At 37.6% G+C, this 17,102-nt stretch overlaps 1 protein-coding gene across 1 annotated transcript; it reads right to left on the bottom strand.

Annotated features, from left to right (window-relative positions):
* Positions 1-114: 114 nt before the first annotated feature.
* Positions 115-3,101, bottom strand: LOC113276544 (4-coumarate--CoA ligase-like 9). Its single transcript, XM_026526164.1, has 6 exons — positions 1,847-3,101; positions 1,538-1,727; positions 1,279-1,424; positions 1,083-1,150; positions 784-886; positions 115-393 (listed from the first exon to the last, which is right to left on the bottom strand). Exons 1-6 carry the CDS (start codon positions 2,894-2,896, stop codon positions 250-252), a joined length of 1,701 nt encoding a protein of 566 aa, XP_026381949.1. The 5' UTR covers positions 2,897-3,101; the 3' UTR covers positions 115-249.
* Positions 3,102-17,102: the final 14,001 nt, after the last annotated feature.

Raw genomic sequence — 17,102 nt, 5'->3', positions numbered from 1 at the left:
GATCCGAATCAGGGGCTAGGTCTGACTCAGATCACGAATCAGATCTGACTCGGAAAAGAAAACAAATCGAATCAGATCCAGGCCCCGAGTCAGCAAAAAAAAACAAACATGCTCTTAGTCCATACACGCAATACTTAGATTTAGACTTAAAGGTTATGACTACATTTTCTTTGTCCTCCATTTATTATTTCACCGATCAGAAACCAACCTACTTAGAATTGCTTGTATTAGAACAAACAAACAAAAAGATTACAACTTTGCAGCAGTTTTTGTATTAGTAGTCCTTGAAGATAGTGCAAGCTTGATCAACTCGTTCCTCAATATCTTCCCCGGAGCATTTCTAGGTATGCAATCAATGAATTTTACTTTCCTTATCTTCTTATACGGCGATACCTACATTCACCACATACCATTACATGAATGAAACCAACAATAAAAACAGCCACCTTGATCAATTATTCATCATAACTGCGATTACTTTTCTAGATAGCTGGTCATGGCCTGACATGTATTTAAGGCTCGTAGAAGGCCATTGACAGGCCAGGGTCACAAAAGCAAGATCATCCTCAAGACGTCTTGGAAAATGCTCAATCATCTGATTTTCTAAACTAGCTATGTATGTAAGGAAAATGCTCAATCATCTGATTTTCTAAACTAGCTATGTATGTAAGGCTCTGTATTGTCGTAGCGGCAGGAACATAGCTAGTTTTACTTTGGTGAATCTGTGAGTATGAGAAGTTAAGTTTACAGATAAATCTGAAGTTTAAGATCAATGTAAATTACCTGCTTGGCGATGAAATCCATGACCTGTGGCTCATCAATAGAACTATGAGGTCGCTTCACAAGAAATGCCATTGGCACTTGACCAGCTTCTTCATTTGGATACCTGCAATTCCGGAAGTCTGTTACATTTTACAATTTTAAAAGGTGATTCACATTCAGTCCAGGGACTCATAATAATCTATAACTCACACCATGACCGATGCAAAGGCAGTGTATTTCAGATCTTGGTTAGTAGAACACGTAAATATAACTAGCTAAATTACTTGAAGTCAAGAATTAAGAAGGTATATGATGCTTACGGAATTACAGCAGCATCAAGAACATCTGGATGGGATTGAAGCAATTCTTCCAATTCGGCGGGAGCAACCTAGAGAATACATGAATGCAGAGATAATATGGCACCTTAGAGACAAAAAGAAATATGAACTTGTTCTCCGGATACTATCTGGAATGTTAAACTATTTTTGGAAAGATATAGTACCACTGACTCGATACCTGATATCCCTTGTACTTGATCAATTCTTTTAACCTGTCTATAACATATAGGTAACCCTCATTGTCGATATAGCAGAGGTCACCCGTCTTCAACCATCCATCTGTATCCAAAGTTGTCAAGGTTGCCTTTTCCTCGCCGACGTAGCCTACATACAAGAACCCCAAACAAAGAAGCTAAGCATCTACCAGAGCAACTTCTCTTAAAGACGTTAAGCTAGAAAATTCCAAGAAATTCAACTTTCTGTGCACTTAACAATACCTTTCATAATTGCTTCCCCTTTAACCCAAAGTTCCCCTTGTTTACAAGGAGGCAAAGCAGCGCCAGTCTCAGGATCAACAATCTTCGCTTGCATATTTGATGAAAGCCTGCCCGTTGACCCAATTTTACGACTCTCCTCCGCACCTAATGTCCTGAATACTCCACCAGTTGTTTCCGTCAGTCCATACGCCTTCATTCAACAACATGTATAAGCTAATAAGAGTGTAGTTATTGGTATACCTCCGATTCTCATTACTACCATTGAACTTGAAATATTTTTATAATTTTCAGGGATATTGTATTGTAAACCTGTGCCACGACTAGATTGGGATACCGGTCTCTAAACCTTGAAATGACCTCCACTAGCAGAGGAGCTCCACCACAAACAACTGTCGTCAACGATTTCATATCATGAGCGTGGTCCATTCTTGGCCCCTTGCACATAGCCAATATAACAGGTGGTGCCACCGCCAAATTCGTAACCTTGTAATCCTCCACTATTTTCATCAACCTTTCAACCTCAAACCTCCTCTCTTGATTTAATACTACTAAAGTTTCACCCATTGCCGCTGCTTTTAGGATACAAACTAACCCATAGACATGAAACAATGGAACTGTACACAGCACAACCACATCACTAGTACCCATACCTCTATTTTTCAGTTGTGAACCATATATTCCAGCTGCTAGTGATGTAAAATTTCTATGACTCAACATTACACCCTTCACTCTGCCTGTAGTCCCTGAAGAATACAGAACCGCTGCAGTATCCAACTGATTCACCTTATCTACTAAATCAACCAATGTTCTCTCCTCTTCGGTCATCATGAGCTCAAAATCAGCCGAGTCGAGGAGAATTGTACCATGGTGAAGCACTGAAGGGAGTTTATGAGCAGTTTTCGACGTAGCAAAAGCAATTATAGGTTTGGAAAGGCTAATCAGATGAGAAATCTCAGAAATAGTACTCTTAGGATTAGAAGGAGAAATGGCAACTCCTATGGAAAGAAGAGAGAAATACAAAATGGGTATCTGAAGTGATGTAGGGGAGAGAATGAAAGCAGTGTCTCCTTTAGATAAACCAACAACTGATTTTAGATGATGAGATAACGATTCAATCTTTTGAATCAAAACAGAATATGATATTCGAGTATTGGTTTCAGAATCAATTAACGCAGTTGTTGTTTCTGGAGAGGAATTAGAGATGCTGCGGAAAAGAGAGAAAACATAGTCATAGATAGAGAGAGATGAATTCACTGGTGGAAGTGGAACTATGGGTCTGAGACTATGGTAGGTTATTGTTTCTGAACAGAATCCACTCTTGGGATCTATTTCCATTGCTTGAAAATCAATCTTTGCCATTAGAGAGACGGAGAGTTTGATAGGGTTTTATTCGTAGACGATACTGAATTAAATATTGAACAACCACGGTCTGAGTAAGAGTTAAAAATGGGAATCTAACAACAAGAATTCTGAACTTGTTATGTTTGTTTTTTTTTCAGTTACTTGGCTGAATTTGGATAATCACAGGGTGCCACTTGCATTGCACGACTCTAGTCTAGTTTATATCGAGTGCACCAACTACAAGGAAAGAAAAATGCCACATGGAGTCTGCTCTCAAGGAAAGAAAAATGCCACTCTCATTTGCGGGCCAGAAGATGAAAATCATACTCCAAAGTCAGAATCTTAATGGTATAAAATTTGTGATGTCGTGATATATAGCTTGAAGGATAAATCATGTTTTTCCTTTCAAAAAAACAAGAGAAATCATCCTTTTTTATATTACTCCCGCTCCGTATCTATTATATAGGCAGAGTTTAAAAAATTTGTAGTACCATTAGATAGGCGTTCTATTTTTAAAGTTGTTTTTTCCACATACACTCTTATTAATGATGCATGGGTACGATACAATCTAATTTTACATGTGAGATAGAGATATATAAAATAATATTTGTACCGGAACAAGGTAAGGATAAATTTGGAAAGACTAGGATACCGGTACAATATATACTAGTGATTATTTAACACGAGTTTACTAAACTGTTTACTAACCTTGAAAGTGGTAACAAAGGAAGCATTTCATTTCTCAATTCTGTTACTTAGTTTTTCATTTCTTATTAACTTACAACGAGAAAGCACATGCGGTATTTATAGGAGAACCAGCATGGCAAGGACTATGTCTTACAAGGACACGCGTAGGATCTACTTGTTTGTATTACAAACTTTGCTTAACAATTAAGTCGATACGCAACATCTGGACTGCCAATTGTATCCCTTCCATGGCAACTGCTTTATAAGATTGGAATGACCTTAATTTAAATAAATATCAATGGGTTTCACAATTCACAGATAACCATACAGATTAATGGAATATTGCTTTTCTGCGACAACTTTCTATTGATGCCCAGGTGAACTTCATCCTTACTATTCCACTTCAGTTAGATCAAAAAGACTCTCTTGTTTGGCCTTTTACTTCAACTGGTATATTTTCAACCTCCTCAACTTATAAAATTCTATGTCAGCTAGAGAACGTCGACAATGCTTCTCTGAATTTGTCTCCTCACTTTTGGTTCAAGTTTTGGAAACTAAAAATTCCATATAAGTTTCAAATTTTTATATGGAAAGGCCTTCATAATGGAATTCCGGTCAAAGTCAGAATTTTTCATCATATGGATTTTTCTCATCAGAATTGTGTCATGTGGAGTGTTGCTAACAAGGAGTATTTGGATCATTTATTGCTTCATTGTTCTTTTGCTCAAGATAGTTGGAGATATTTCTTTCCCAATGGTTTTACTTCAATGATGCAGTGTTCAACTCTTCTTTCTTGGGTTCAGAGTTTGCAGTCTAAAATTCTCTTGTTAACATTTACAATACCCATGTCACCACTCATGTCATAGCTTGCATTTTGCACAATATCTGGAAACATAGGTGTAGAGTAATCTTACCCCAACACTAACTCTATCATACATCAGATTAACCACTATATTGCCCAGCATCATTTAGATATTAATTCTGATCATGTTTCTCGCTCCATTACTGTTAGATCCTCTGTGCATAGTACTTGGAAGCTTCCTCCTTTTGATGTGCTTAAAGTTAATATTGATGCGGCTTTTAATCCTCCTTCTCTTTTAGCTGGTATTGGTATAAAAACTCGAAATCATGCAGGACAACATGTGATGGGAAAAGGGACTGTGAAAAGAGCTATTAATATGCATAAAGCTGAATCTTGGGCTTTAACTGAAGCAATAGAACTAGCTATATACTATGGGTGGAAACAAGTGATATTTGAGACGGATAATCTGAATATCAGTTCTTATCTGCATCAACAGTCTACTCTGTCTCCTTGGAAGAGTGTCCCTCTTCTTAAGAGGTGTGTAAATTTATGTACCAATAACTTTGTATGGTATTGTGTGTTTGTTAATAGGGAGTGTAATAAGGTGGCCGATGTTTTAGCTAAAGCTGCACGTAAACATAGTTTGTGCGGGGAATGGTGGTTGACTTCAGCTGATGTCTTAATTTCTCATATAGATTATGATGTACACAACCTTACTGTGTAATATTATGTCTCTTTGTTTAAAAAAAAGTTGATAAGTAGTCGGTTATTCCCTGAATGTTTATCTTCACGACTTGTATAGGAATAATCCAGATAGCCTCATGGTGGGCCATCCATAGATTGACGTGGGTGGATCTTTATCTTGTCTAGCAAAAAGGAGGTGAAAAATTAACTCGAGCTTTCTTGATTCTTCTTAGGCGGTTAGATAGTGGGCCACCCATAATACAACACTCCCCCTTGGACCACCATTCTAAGAACGTTGCCTCGTTAAATCCTTGCCGGTAAAACTCAGTGGGATAAAACCCGAGAAAAGGAAAAAGAGTACAACAAAAATCTTAGAACAGTGTTGGACGCACATATGTTGCCTCTTTAAAACCTTGACAAGGAAAACCCAGTGGGACAAAACCTTGGTGAAGGAAAAAGAGTATAGCGCGTTATAGTCCAAAACTCCCCCTGATCGAAACCTCCATTAATTTGTCTGCTTGTACAAGTGGCGCATTCTGATTCCATATTCCAGCTTCCGGAAAACTTTTGTTGTCAGAGACTTGGTGAATAGATCAGCATAATTCTCACATGACTGTATCTTCTGGATATCAATCTTCTTATTTTTCTGGAGGTGGTGAGAATAAAATAACTTTGGTGAAATGTGTTTTATTCTATCACCCTTGATGTTGCCTTCTTTCATTTGTGTTATATACGCTGAATTGTCTTCACAAATTGTCGTTGGCACACTGATTGTGGAATTCAGACCGCAAGAGCTCCTGATGTGCTCGATTAATGACCGCAACCACACATATTCTCTACTTGTTTCGTGGAGAGCAATTATCTCGGAGTGATTTGAGGAAGTAGCTGGGATGCTCTGCTTACAGGAACGCCATGAGATTGCAGTACCGCCAACGGTAAAAACATACCCTGTCTGAGAGATTCCTTTGTGCGAGTCTGATAAATATCTAGCATCCGTATACCCTGTTATCTGTGGATAGTCTAAAGAATCTTTCGAGTAGAACAAACCCATGTCAGTAGTACCACGAAGGTAACGAAAAATCTGTTTTACCCCTGTCCAATGTCTTTTTGTTGGAGCAGAACTATACCTGGCTAGTAAATTTACTGCGAAGGAAATGTCAAGCCTAGTACATTGAGCTAAATATAACAAAGCTCCAATTGCACTTAAATATGGTACTTCTGTACCAAGCAGTGTTTCATCCTCTTCTTTAGGATGAAATGGATCTCTGTTGGGATCAAGAGATCTTACAACCATTGGGGTACTAAGCGGATATGCTTCGTCCATCTAAAACGCTTTAAGATTTTCTCCGTGTAAGTGGATTGATGAACAAGAATTCTGTTTTCATAATGATCAAGTTGTAGGCCAAGACAAAACTTTGTTTTACCGAGATCTTTCATCTCGAACTCCTTCTTTAAGCATTCAATTGCTTTGGAGAGTTCATCCAATCAAGTTGATTGCATCTACATATACAGTTATTATTGTAATTCCAGATTCTGTCTTTTTAATAAACACACATGGAAAATTGGGTCGTTTACATATCCCTCTTTTGTTAAGTATCACTAAGGCGATTATACCACATTCGCCCATATTGTTTTAATCCATATAAAGCTCTATTTAATTTAAGTGAATACATATGACGTGGTTTCCCTTCAGGTAACTTGAATCCTTCCGGAAGTTTCATTTAAATATTTGTATCTAGCTTGCCATATAGATACGTCGTAACCACATCCATTAGATGCATGTAAAACCTTTCAGAGACTGCCAGACTAATTAGATATCGAAAGGTAATTGCATCCATAACAAGGGCGTATGTCTCTTCATAGTCAATCTCAGGTTTCTGCAGGAAACCCTTTGCCACTAGTCGGGCTTTATAGTGAACGACTTCATTTCTCTCATTACGCTTTCTCACAAACACCCATTTGTAATCCACGGGATTCACATTTTCTGGTATCTGTATTGGGCGCCCAAAAACATTGCGTTTAGTGAGAGATTCCAACTCAGCTTGGATTGCCACTTTCCATTTAGGCCGATCGTCTCTTTGTCGATATTCCTCTATAGAGTATGGTTCAATATCATCATAATCTGTGGAGATTTCAGTAGCTACTGATAATAAAAATATATCATCGACAATTACTATATTACAATCCCACACTTCTATGTCGCATGCATAATTTATGGAAATTTCCTCATTCACGGGTACTTGTGTCTCAGCCGAGACTTTATCCTCTTCAGGAGGTTCATCAGAGAAAGTGGATTGTTCATTGATAGTCTCTTCAGGAGCACTATCTGTAGACTCTTCAGGAGCGCTACCTTTGATTGAGACAGATTGGCTCTTCCTCTTTCGAGGGACAGAATATTTTGAACCAACTGGTTGTTCATGCTTTAGGCGTGGCTTTGATAATTTTTTTGCCGCTGAGCTCCCGATTTGTCTTGTCGGTACATCAATCCGAGCTGGAGCGTTTCTAGCATGCACATAGGATTTTGTAATTCGACCAGTATCAGTAAATGCATCAGGCATTGGTTTGCAATATTTTGTAGACGTATAATCTTTTGCACCTCAATTTCAGATTGATTAGTGCAAGGGTCAAGATGAGACAAACTTGGTGTGTACCAAGATATTTCACGTCGTTCTTCTGACGGCTTGCCATCTCCCCCTAACGGCGGGAAAAGTGTCTCATCAAAATGACAATCTGCAAATCTAGCTGTAAAGACATCACATGTTAAAGGCTCTAAATACCTTATAATAGACGGTGAATCAAAACCAACATAAATACCAAGGCGACGTTGTGGACCGAATTTAGTGCGTTGTGGTGGTGCAATAGGCACATAAAAAGCACAACCAAAGACACGTAAATGCGAAATATCTGGTTGCTTCCCCAAGAAAAGTTGTAAAGGGGAGTATTGATGGCTAGCAGTTGGTCGAAGCCGGACTAAATCCGATGCATCCAAAATAGCATGTCCCCGAGCAATTAACTGAAGATGCTTTGTAAAGGACTAAGCTAGTCCATTCTGAGTATGCACATGTGCTACAGGATGCTCAACATCAATACCAACTGAAAGTAAATAAGCATCAAAATCCTTAGATGTAAATTCACTAGCGCCATCAAGTCGGATGGACTTAATAGGGAAGTCCGGAAAATGGGCACGCAACCGAATAATCTGGGCAAGCAGTCTAGTAAACACAACATTACGTGTTGATAATAAGCAGACATGAGACCATCTAGAAGATGCGTCTATCAATACCATAAAGTATTGAAATGGACCACAGTGTGGGTGGACATGCCCACAAATGTTACCATGTATTCTCTGTAGGAACGTTGGTGATTAAATAATAACTTTGGTTAAGGATGGTTTTATAACCAGTTTTACCAGGGAACAAGCAACACAAATTATATCCTTGCTTAACAAAAACTTCTGGTTTTACAACGGATGTCCATGGGAATTTTGTATTATTCTACTCATCATGGTAGAACGTGGGTGTCCAAGACGGTCATGCCAAAGCTTGAATAATTCAGGGTCATTAAATTTCTGGTTAATGACAACATGAGATTCAACTGTTCGAATTCTCATAAGATATAACCCAGAAGAGATAGCGCCTTAAGCCTCTCTACAACGTGCTTTTGGCGCGGGACGGATGAAGTAATATACATGTACTTCATATTATGCTCATATGTTGTTTCAAGGTGGTAGCCATTACGCTGAATATTCTTAAAACCCAACAGATTCCTCTGGATCTGGTAGAATATAAGGCGTCTTCAATAATTAATTTTGTACCACCTGGTAGAATGATACACGCTCTTCGGGAGTCGTCTATCATACTACTTGAACCCGAAATGGTATTCACATTACCCTTAAACCTCTTCAAGGTTATAAAATATTTGTGGGTTCAAAAAATTGTGTTTGTTGTTCCACTGTCAACCAAACAAACATTCTCATCGTCTATCTTGGATAGATTACAACTGGAATCCATATCCTTCAATACAAATAGACGAGAAGAATTAACAAAAGTACTACCAAAAAAAATCCACTTGTATTATACACCAAAAAATGTGGAATACATCAACAAAACACATACCAAAAAATACAACAAAAACAAAAAAAAAACATACAAAAAACACAAGGGAATAAACTACAAGACATTAAGGAATAAACAATTTTACAGCTCATCAAAAGAAAACTGACTAGGCTCGCTGATTAATGATTTTTCGTGGGTTGTAGTAATGAGGTTCAAACTCTCGGACTTGTGAAGGATAATTTTTTAAACTTAATAAAAAAAATATATACAATAAAAATATTAACACTAGTACGAGAAACTGGGACTAAAGATTCGGCCATTTTTCATTTTCAAGTGGTTCAGAATTTAATTCTAGGCGATTATAGTTCAAAACAAAACAAATATTAACTATATTCTTTGCCAAAGTAGATTCTATAAAATATTACTTGTATTTTATGAGCATGGCGCATCAAGAATCCCTAAGACTAAGCATGCTCCATCAAATAAAATCACAAATAATTAATTAAAATCTTAATTCAATTAAAATTGGTGCAAAAAGTAAATAAAGAATTAATTTAAATTACCACATGGATGAAACACGGCCTCCTACGTCGTCCCAGTGCTTGGGGTTTAACTCGTCATATTAATCATGTTCTCAAAATACATAATTGATGCTCAAAATTTGATTAAAAGAGTGAAAAGTATAAAACAGTGAATCTACGACCCACAAAAGGCGTCCAGAAATCAACGATAGAAGTGTACTGATGTAAAACATCGATACTTAGCTGCTGCTGTTGACACTGTTGAAGAACGAAGGTCCTCGGACGTCTGTTCTTCGTCTTCTCCTTCTTCTTCAACAGCAGCAGGAAACTTTCCTGCAGTTCTTCTCTTCGCCTCTGCACCCTCCCTGTGGTCTCCCAATCGACCCCAAACTCTCGACACCCTTATAGGATACACAAGAACTCTATTTATACTCCACAGCTCCAGAAAAATCCTTGTAATAACTCCATATATTATGTTTGCTTCGCTGCATGTGGACGAGATTTTTATTTCCATCTTCTTCTCTCTCACACGTCTCTGCAGTTGTAAATATTTCTAAACAACACATACATGAATCCCTGGAGAATACTCTTCTTTTAAAGCTACTATCTTCCAAATATCACAAAATATTCCGTACTTTTATTCCCTGTTTTATAGAACAACCATTATGAGAAGATTTGGTTCCTTTTTTCCTTCCAAACACGTCCTCCTCGACCCTAATCCATTCTGGGGTCCCTTTAGCAATTCGGGCCGAAATAGTAATTTTTGGGGCTGAAATAGTAATTTTTTCTGGGGTTCCTCTGGTGCATTTCTGGGGTGCCTTTAGTACTTTATCCTGGGGTGTAAAACACTACTTTTTCGATCCCATTTCGCCGCAAGAGCTTATTTCTCTAAAAACATCTACAAGAACACAAAATAACACAATAAGTATTTGATCGAGTCTAACAATACAGAAAATTAAGAACAAAGTAGACACATAAATTCGTCTATCAAATACCCCCAAACTTATTATTTGCTAGTCCTCGAGCAAATTTATTCTAGAAAGGAAAATCATTTGAACCCTAGGTGGCCCTAGTGGCGGAGTGTTGTCTCCGGAGGGTTTACCAGAAGTGTACCCACAAAACCTTTACTCTAGACCCCTACCTTATCTATGCAGAACCTTGGAAGGCACTAAAATCTCCTTGGTTGGCATACTTATTGACTATAAGAGGAAGTACCCTGTGCGAAATTCCAATTGTTGTACACAAGTTTGCACTCAAGCATACTAAAATTCATATATAAGTGACAGAGCTCTACTCAGATAGTCGCACTATGGACATCAATATCCGGAGTCAAAACTAATCACGTGGATAGATCAAGAAGATGGATATAGAAAACATAGATGGTTTTGATGTTACTAAGTGAACGGCGTTTCTCATATCTTTCTGAAGGCCACTGCCAGAATGAACCTATCCTAATGGACTGAGATACCGGTCTGACTAATATCAACACAACTGGCATATACAAGGGAACCAGTGGTCAATAACTTAAATCTAGATCAACAAACTGGCAAATACAGGGAACCAAGTTGACTACACAGAGCAATAACCTTTTTTTTTTTTTTTTTTTTTTAACTTAACGGCATGAATAGATCTTTTTGATCCAAGCGCATGCTTCTTGTCAGCAGATTACACGATAGTTCCCACGGGTCCTGCATTCCACGCTTGCTTAGGCGACGGAAACAGGGAGAACACACGCATATTGCTATCCAAGTGTTAATACTTATTTCGATTGGTCTAACTGGTCCGGTCTCTTTTTCTTTTTTTTGTTTTTTTTTAGTAACTCAGTCACTCTAATTCACCCTAGCAGTGGTAACAACTTGAATCGTGTGCCCCACCTAATCACTTAGAGAAAATAGTTTAAAATGAAAAAAATAAATGAAAAGGACTCAACGAGATATGGTGCAACTATCATGTTATTTCTAACACCTGAGCTCTGTGCTTTTATGAATAGACTCTATAGATGTTTCCATCTAATCAGATTGGTTCCTCAACTCCTACAACCAATGCTTCCATCCACTTAGATTAGTTAGTGCCATCCTGAATATGCATAAATTTCTAGGCTCTGGAGTTTATTAATTGCAACTAAAAAGTTTCTCTCCATACCCCCAAACTTAAATCTAACATTGTCCTCAATATTCTAAAGATGAAACTAAAAGCATGAACAAGGAGAAATTGTTACCATTTGAAGCGAAAGAGTTAAGGAAAGATATTGCCGTGTTGCATGAGCATGGGATACCTCCCAAGAAGTGCTAAGTTTAAAGTCTTCAGCCAGACTTAGGAAAGGGTTAGTCAACTCGAACCATAAAGTAACAGTCGAAATAACTGTGGGTCTTCAAAACTAAATAGAGCTGACCAAAGGAAACTGCAATGAACCAAGAAAGTGAACAAGACTAGCATGCCCTTACTTAGTTTTCCTGATTAAGAAATTTATATCTAATTGTAGTTCAGGTTCAGGTTCTAAGAAAGGGTCTAAATAAATTATTTTCATTGGTTGCGTTTCTTCATAGGTGGGATCCGAATCATTAGGTCCTTGAGTCTGGAAAAACTCAAATATGATCTTAGAAGCGCACAATAATAACCTAAATAACTGAGGATCCTCTAAGTCAATAAGACTTGACTTACAAAATTGACCACAATGAGAGTAGTGGTCACTCTTAAGAAAATTTGTCGATTCTATCAACCTAAAGTACTTAGGCTTAGTCTCAGAACTTAATAAGTGACACATTTGAAAGTTATACGTTCCCACAATTGGAAGCAAACTATTTGGTGGGAAAACAAATTCAATCTTGGTATTATTTCCTGGGCAAACCACATCAACCAGAGGATGGGTTTCTAATTACTGAACTTCTTCCTGGACATCATTAGGTTCGGGAAAATGAGTATGAAGGTAATCTTGTAAAATGGTCGAGGCAGAGATATCGTCCAAAATGAGGGATCTTTGAAAGAGCTAAAGGTATGGCACAAGGAGAATGATAATCACCCCCAAACTTAGATTTTGAGTATCTCTAGATAGACTAGCTACAATTTCCTTAATTTCTAGATCATTGGAATCCTAAAAATAGTCAATTGCTCCTTCGAGGTTATACTTAAGCGACGCATCCTTACTCATATTTAATAGCTCTACGAGTTCATTTTCTTCATCTAAGACTATTTTTTCTAAGTCGCTAGACTCTAAAATAGCATTTTCGGAATAAACTCGTTCCTCTAAACCACTATCGGCTTCGTAATCAAAAGGAAAAACTACATCGTCTAAAACAGTGGTATCCCTAATCAAATCCTCGTCCTTTTGAATAGGTGAATAATCATAAAAATTATTTGGAGTTGAACTAGAAATAATATAATCATTATAAAGCTCAATTGGATTAATAGATTCCTGATCACTATGCCTACATATTTCAGATTCTTCATTACTACTAACCTCATCATCATAATAGTACAAAGATGATTGAACCTTATCTAAATAAGTAGTGTCTTTTATTCTAGCCTCGTCCTCTAAATTAGGCAAATATTCACTATTGATATCAAGGGTAGAATTAGAAACCTTATTTTGGAAATTTAGATTATTTCGAGCAGCATTAGCCAACTGTTCATTTTCTGCCTCTAGACGAGCCTGAATTTCACTGAGCATAACACTTATACGTTTACCACTCTCGTTTATCATCTCAGAATATCGTGTACACTCTTCTTTTGAACTATTCATTGCAACTAAACGCTTATACGTCCTTTCAATCCGTTGTTGGGTCTCTTCTAGAGATGGAACAGGTTCAGAAATATCATAATCAGGACTAGTTTCCAAAAACGAGTAACCAGTACTACAGTGTTCCTGATTTTCTTGCTCGTAAGACCAATTCGCGTGTGGATAGTAATTGGGCTCACCATGGTATGAACCATAACCTTGAAAAGGATGGCGTTCCCAACCACTATTCCCAACATGGTCATAGAAAGGATGATGTCCATATTCAAATTCAGGTCGATAATCATTGTATTGGCTTCTATCATACCAGTTCGACATTCTTAATTGCAAGGGAATTCTACACAAACACAAACAAGGATGACTCGACCAAATCAAACCTATAGAATCTAGCAAACAAAAAGCATGATGGCTCCACTTAGATTGTTTTCTAGACCAGCTTCTATTCCTTCGAAAAGGAATTCGTTACAATTTGAGCACACCCCTCTGGAATCAATCCGAGCTAATGTAAGTTGAATCGAGGCGAGGGAAGCTCAGTGGAGATTTGATACCCAAGGCCTCACCGCTATCACAAGGCGGCGCAGTCACGCATTCAACTCACAGAAACCATCATGAACTTCGAAGTATGCTAAAAGAGTAACCAATATTTTTCGAACGACTTTCCTACTAAGCTCGTTACCCTATAGGTCTCGTTCTAGTCAAAATTTTAAGCTTAGGTTCGCATTTGGTTTCGTTTTCCTAAAGCGGGCAAGAAGGGAGCGTGATGAAATCCGAAACCCTTATCTTGTATTGGCCAGGCCTTGCCCTTTACTAGGAATTCAAAAACAGTCCAAATTCGTCCTCAATCAATGAATCACCTTAAGGAATACAGTAACTCGCTTACAGGAGATTCGCGAGTGTTTCGATGGACTTACCTCCCGTACCAGATGGGGGATGAACCGTTAAAGTCGACTCGGGCCACGACTCCTATGTCATGTACGAACCCGAGGGGCCGAGACGATATTGTAATCGTCGTCCTTCCCTGCAAACAGTTTATATTTAAAAAAAAAAATTTATATAACCCTTCCGTAGGGTTTAAAATTAAAATAAATTGTCCAAAGTCCAGTCCAATGAAAAGAAATACAAAAATTAATAATAATAATTACAAAAAAAAATGGAAAGTCTCTTAAAAACAATTTCTCTCTCTTTTTTTTCCTCTCTTTTTTCTTTATTTTTTTGCTTTGTCTTTTTTTTCTTCTCTTTTAGCTTTAAGCTTTGATTCCAAGGTCTTTAGTATCCAACTTCAAACCTGTAATACAAAGACACGACCAAAGAGACGTAAAAAGAACAAATGGAATAATAAAAAATAATATAAACCTAAAAATTCTACCTAAGCAGAAATCCGCGTCGGCGACGCCAAAATGATTAATGATTTTTCGTGGGTTGTAGTAATGAGGTTCAAACTCTCGGACTTGTGAAGGATAATTTTTAAACTTAATAAAAAAAATATATACAATAAAAAATTAACACTGGTGCGAGAAACTGGGACTAAAGATTCGGCCATTTTTCATTTTCAAGTGGTTCAGAATTTAATTCTACGCGATTATAGTTCAAAACAAAACAAATATTAACTCTATTCTTTGCCAAAGTAGATTCTATAAAATATTACTTGTATTTTATGAGCATGGCGCATCAAGAATCCCTAAGACTAAGCATGCTCCATCAAATAAAATCACAAATAATTAATTAAAATCTTAATTCAATTAAAATTGGTGCAAAAAGTAAATAAAGAATTAATTTAAATTACCACATGGATGAAACACGGCCTCCTACGTCGTCCCAGTGCTTGGGGTTTAACTCGTCATATTAATCATGTTCTCAAAATACATAATTGATGCTCAAAATTTGATTAAAAGAGTGAAAAGTATAAAAACAGTGAATCTACGACCCACAAAGGCGTCCAGAAATCAACGATAGAAGTAAACTGATGTAAAACATCGATACTTAGCTGCTGCTGTTGACACTGTTGAAGAACGACGGTCCTCGGACGTCTGTTCTTCGTCTTCTCCTTCTTCTTCAACAGCAGCAGGAAACTTTCCTGCAGTTCTCTTCGCCTCTGCACCCTCCCTGTGGTCTCCCAATCGACCCCAAACTCTCGACACCCTTATAGGATACACAAGAACTCTATTTATACTCCACAGCTCCAGAAAAATCCTTGTAATAACTCCATATATTATTTGTTTACTTCGCTGCATGTGGACGAGATTTTATTTCCATTCTTTTCTTTCTTCTCTTCTCACACGTCTCTGCAGTTGTAAATATATTTCCTAAACAATAGTATACATGAATCCCTGGAGAATATCTTCTTTTAAAGCTTACGTATCTTCCAAATATCACAAAATATTCCGTAACTTTTTATTCCCTGTTTTATAGAACAACCATTATGAGAAGATTTGGTTCCTTGTTTTCCTTCCAAAACACGTCCTCTCGACCCTAATCCATTCCTGGGGTCCCTTTAGCAATTCGGGCTGAAATAGTAATTTTTGGGGCTGAAATAGTAATTTTTCTGGGGTTCCTCTGGTGCATTTCTGGGGTGCCTTTAGTACTTTATCCTGGGGTGTAAAACACTACTTTTTCGATCCCATTTCGCCGCAAGAGCTTATTTCTCTAAAAACATCTACAAGAACACAAAATAACACAATAAGTATTTGATCGAGTCTAACAATACAGAAAATTAAGAACAAAGTAGACACATAAATTCGTCTATCAAATACCCCCAAACTTATTATTTGCTAGTCCTCGAGCAAATTTATTCTAGAAAGGAAAATCATTTGAACCCCTAGGTGGCCCTAGTGGCGGAGTGTTGTCTCCGGAGGGTTTACCAGAAGTGTACCCACAAAACCTTTACTCTAGACCCTACCTTATCTATGCAGAACCTTGGAAGGCACTAAAGAATCTCCTTGGTTGGCATACTTATTGACTATAAGAGGAAGTACCCTGATGCGAAATTCCAATTGTTGTACACAAGTTTGCACTCAAGCATACTAAAATTCATATATAAGTGACAGAGCTCTACTCAGATAGTCGCACTATGGACATCAATATCCGGAGTCAAAACTAATCACGTGGATAGATCAAGAAGATGGATATAGAAAAACATAGATGGTTTTGATGTTTACTAAGTAAACGGCGTTTCCCATATCTTTCTGAAGGCCACTGCCAGAATGAACCTATCCTAATGGACTGAGATACCGGTCTGACTAATATCAACACAACTGGCATATACAAGGGAACCAGTGGTCAATAACTTAAATCTAGATCAACAAACTGGCAAATACAAGGGAACCAGCAGTTGACTACACAGAGCAATAACCTTTTTTTTTTTTTTTTTTTAACTTAACGGCATGAATAGATCTTTTTGATCCAAGCGCATGCTTTCAGCAGATTACACGATAGTTCCCACGGGTCCTGCATTCCACGCTTGCTTAGGCGACGGAAACAGGGAGAACACACGCATATTGCTATCCAAGTGTTAATACTTATTTCGATTGGTCTAACTGGTCCGGTCTCTTTTTCTTTTTTTTTTTTTTTTTTAGTAACTCAGTCACTCTAATTCACCCTAGCAGTGGTAACAACTTGAATCGTGTGCCCCACCTAATCACTTAGAGAAACATAGTTTAAAATGAAAAAATAAAATAAAAAAAGAAATGAAAAGGACTCAACGAGATATGGTGCAACTATCATGTTATTTCTAACACCTGAGCTC

This window comes from Papaver somniferum, chromosome 4 (assembly GCF_003573695.1).
Source record: "Papaver somniferum cultivar HN1 chromosome 4, ASM357369v1, whole genome shotgun sequence".
Classification (NCBI taxonomy): domain Eukaryota; kingdom Viridiplantae; phylum Streptophyta; class Magnoliopsida; order Ranunculales; family Papaveraceae; genus Papaver; species Papaver somniferum.
Note: the sequence above shows the minus strand (reverse complement) of the source record. Positions and strands in the feature narration are given on the sequence as shown.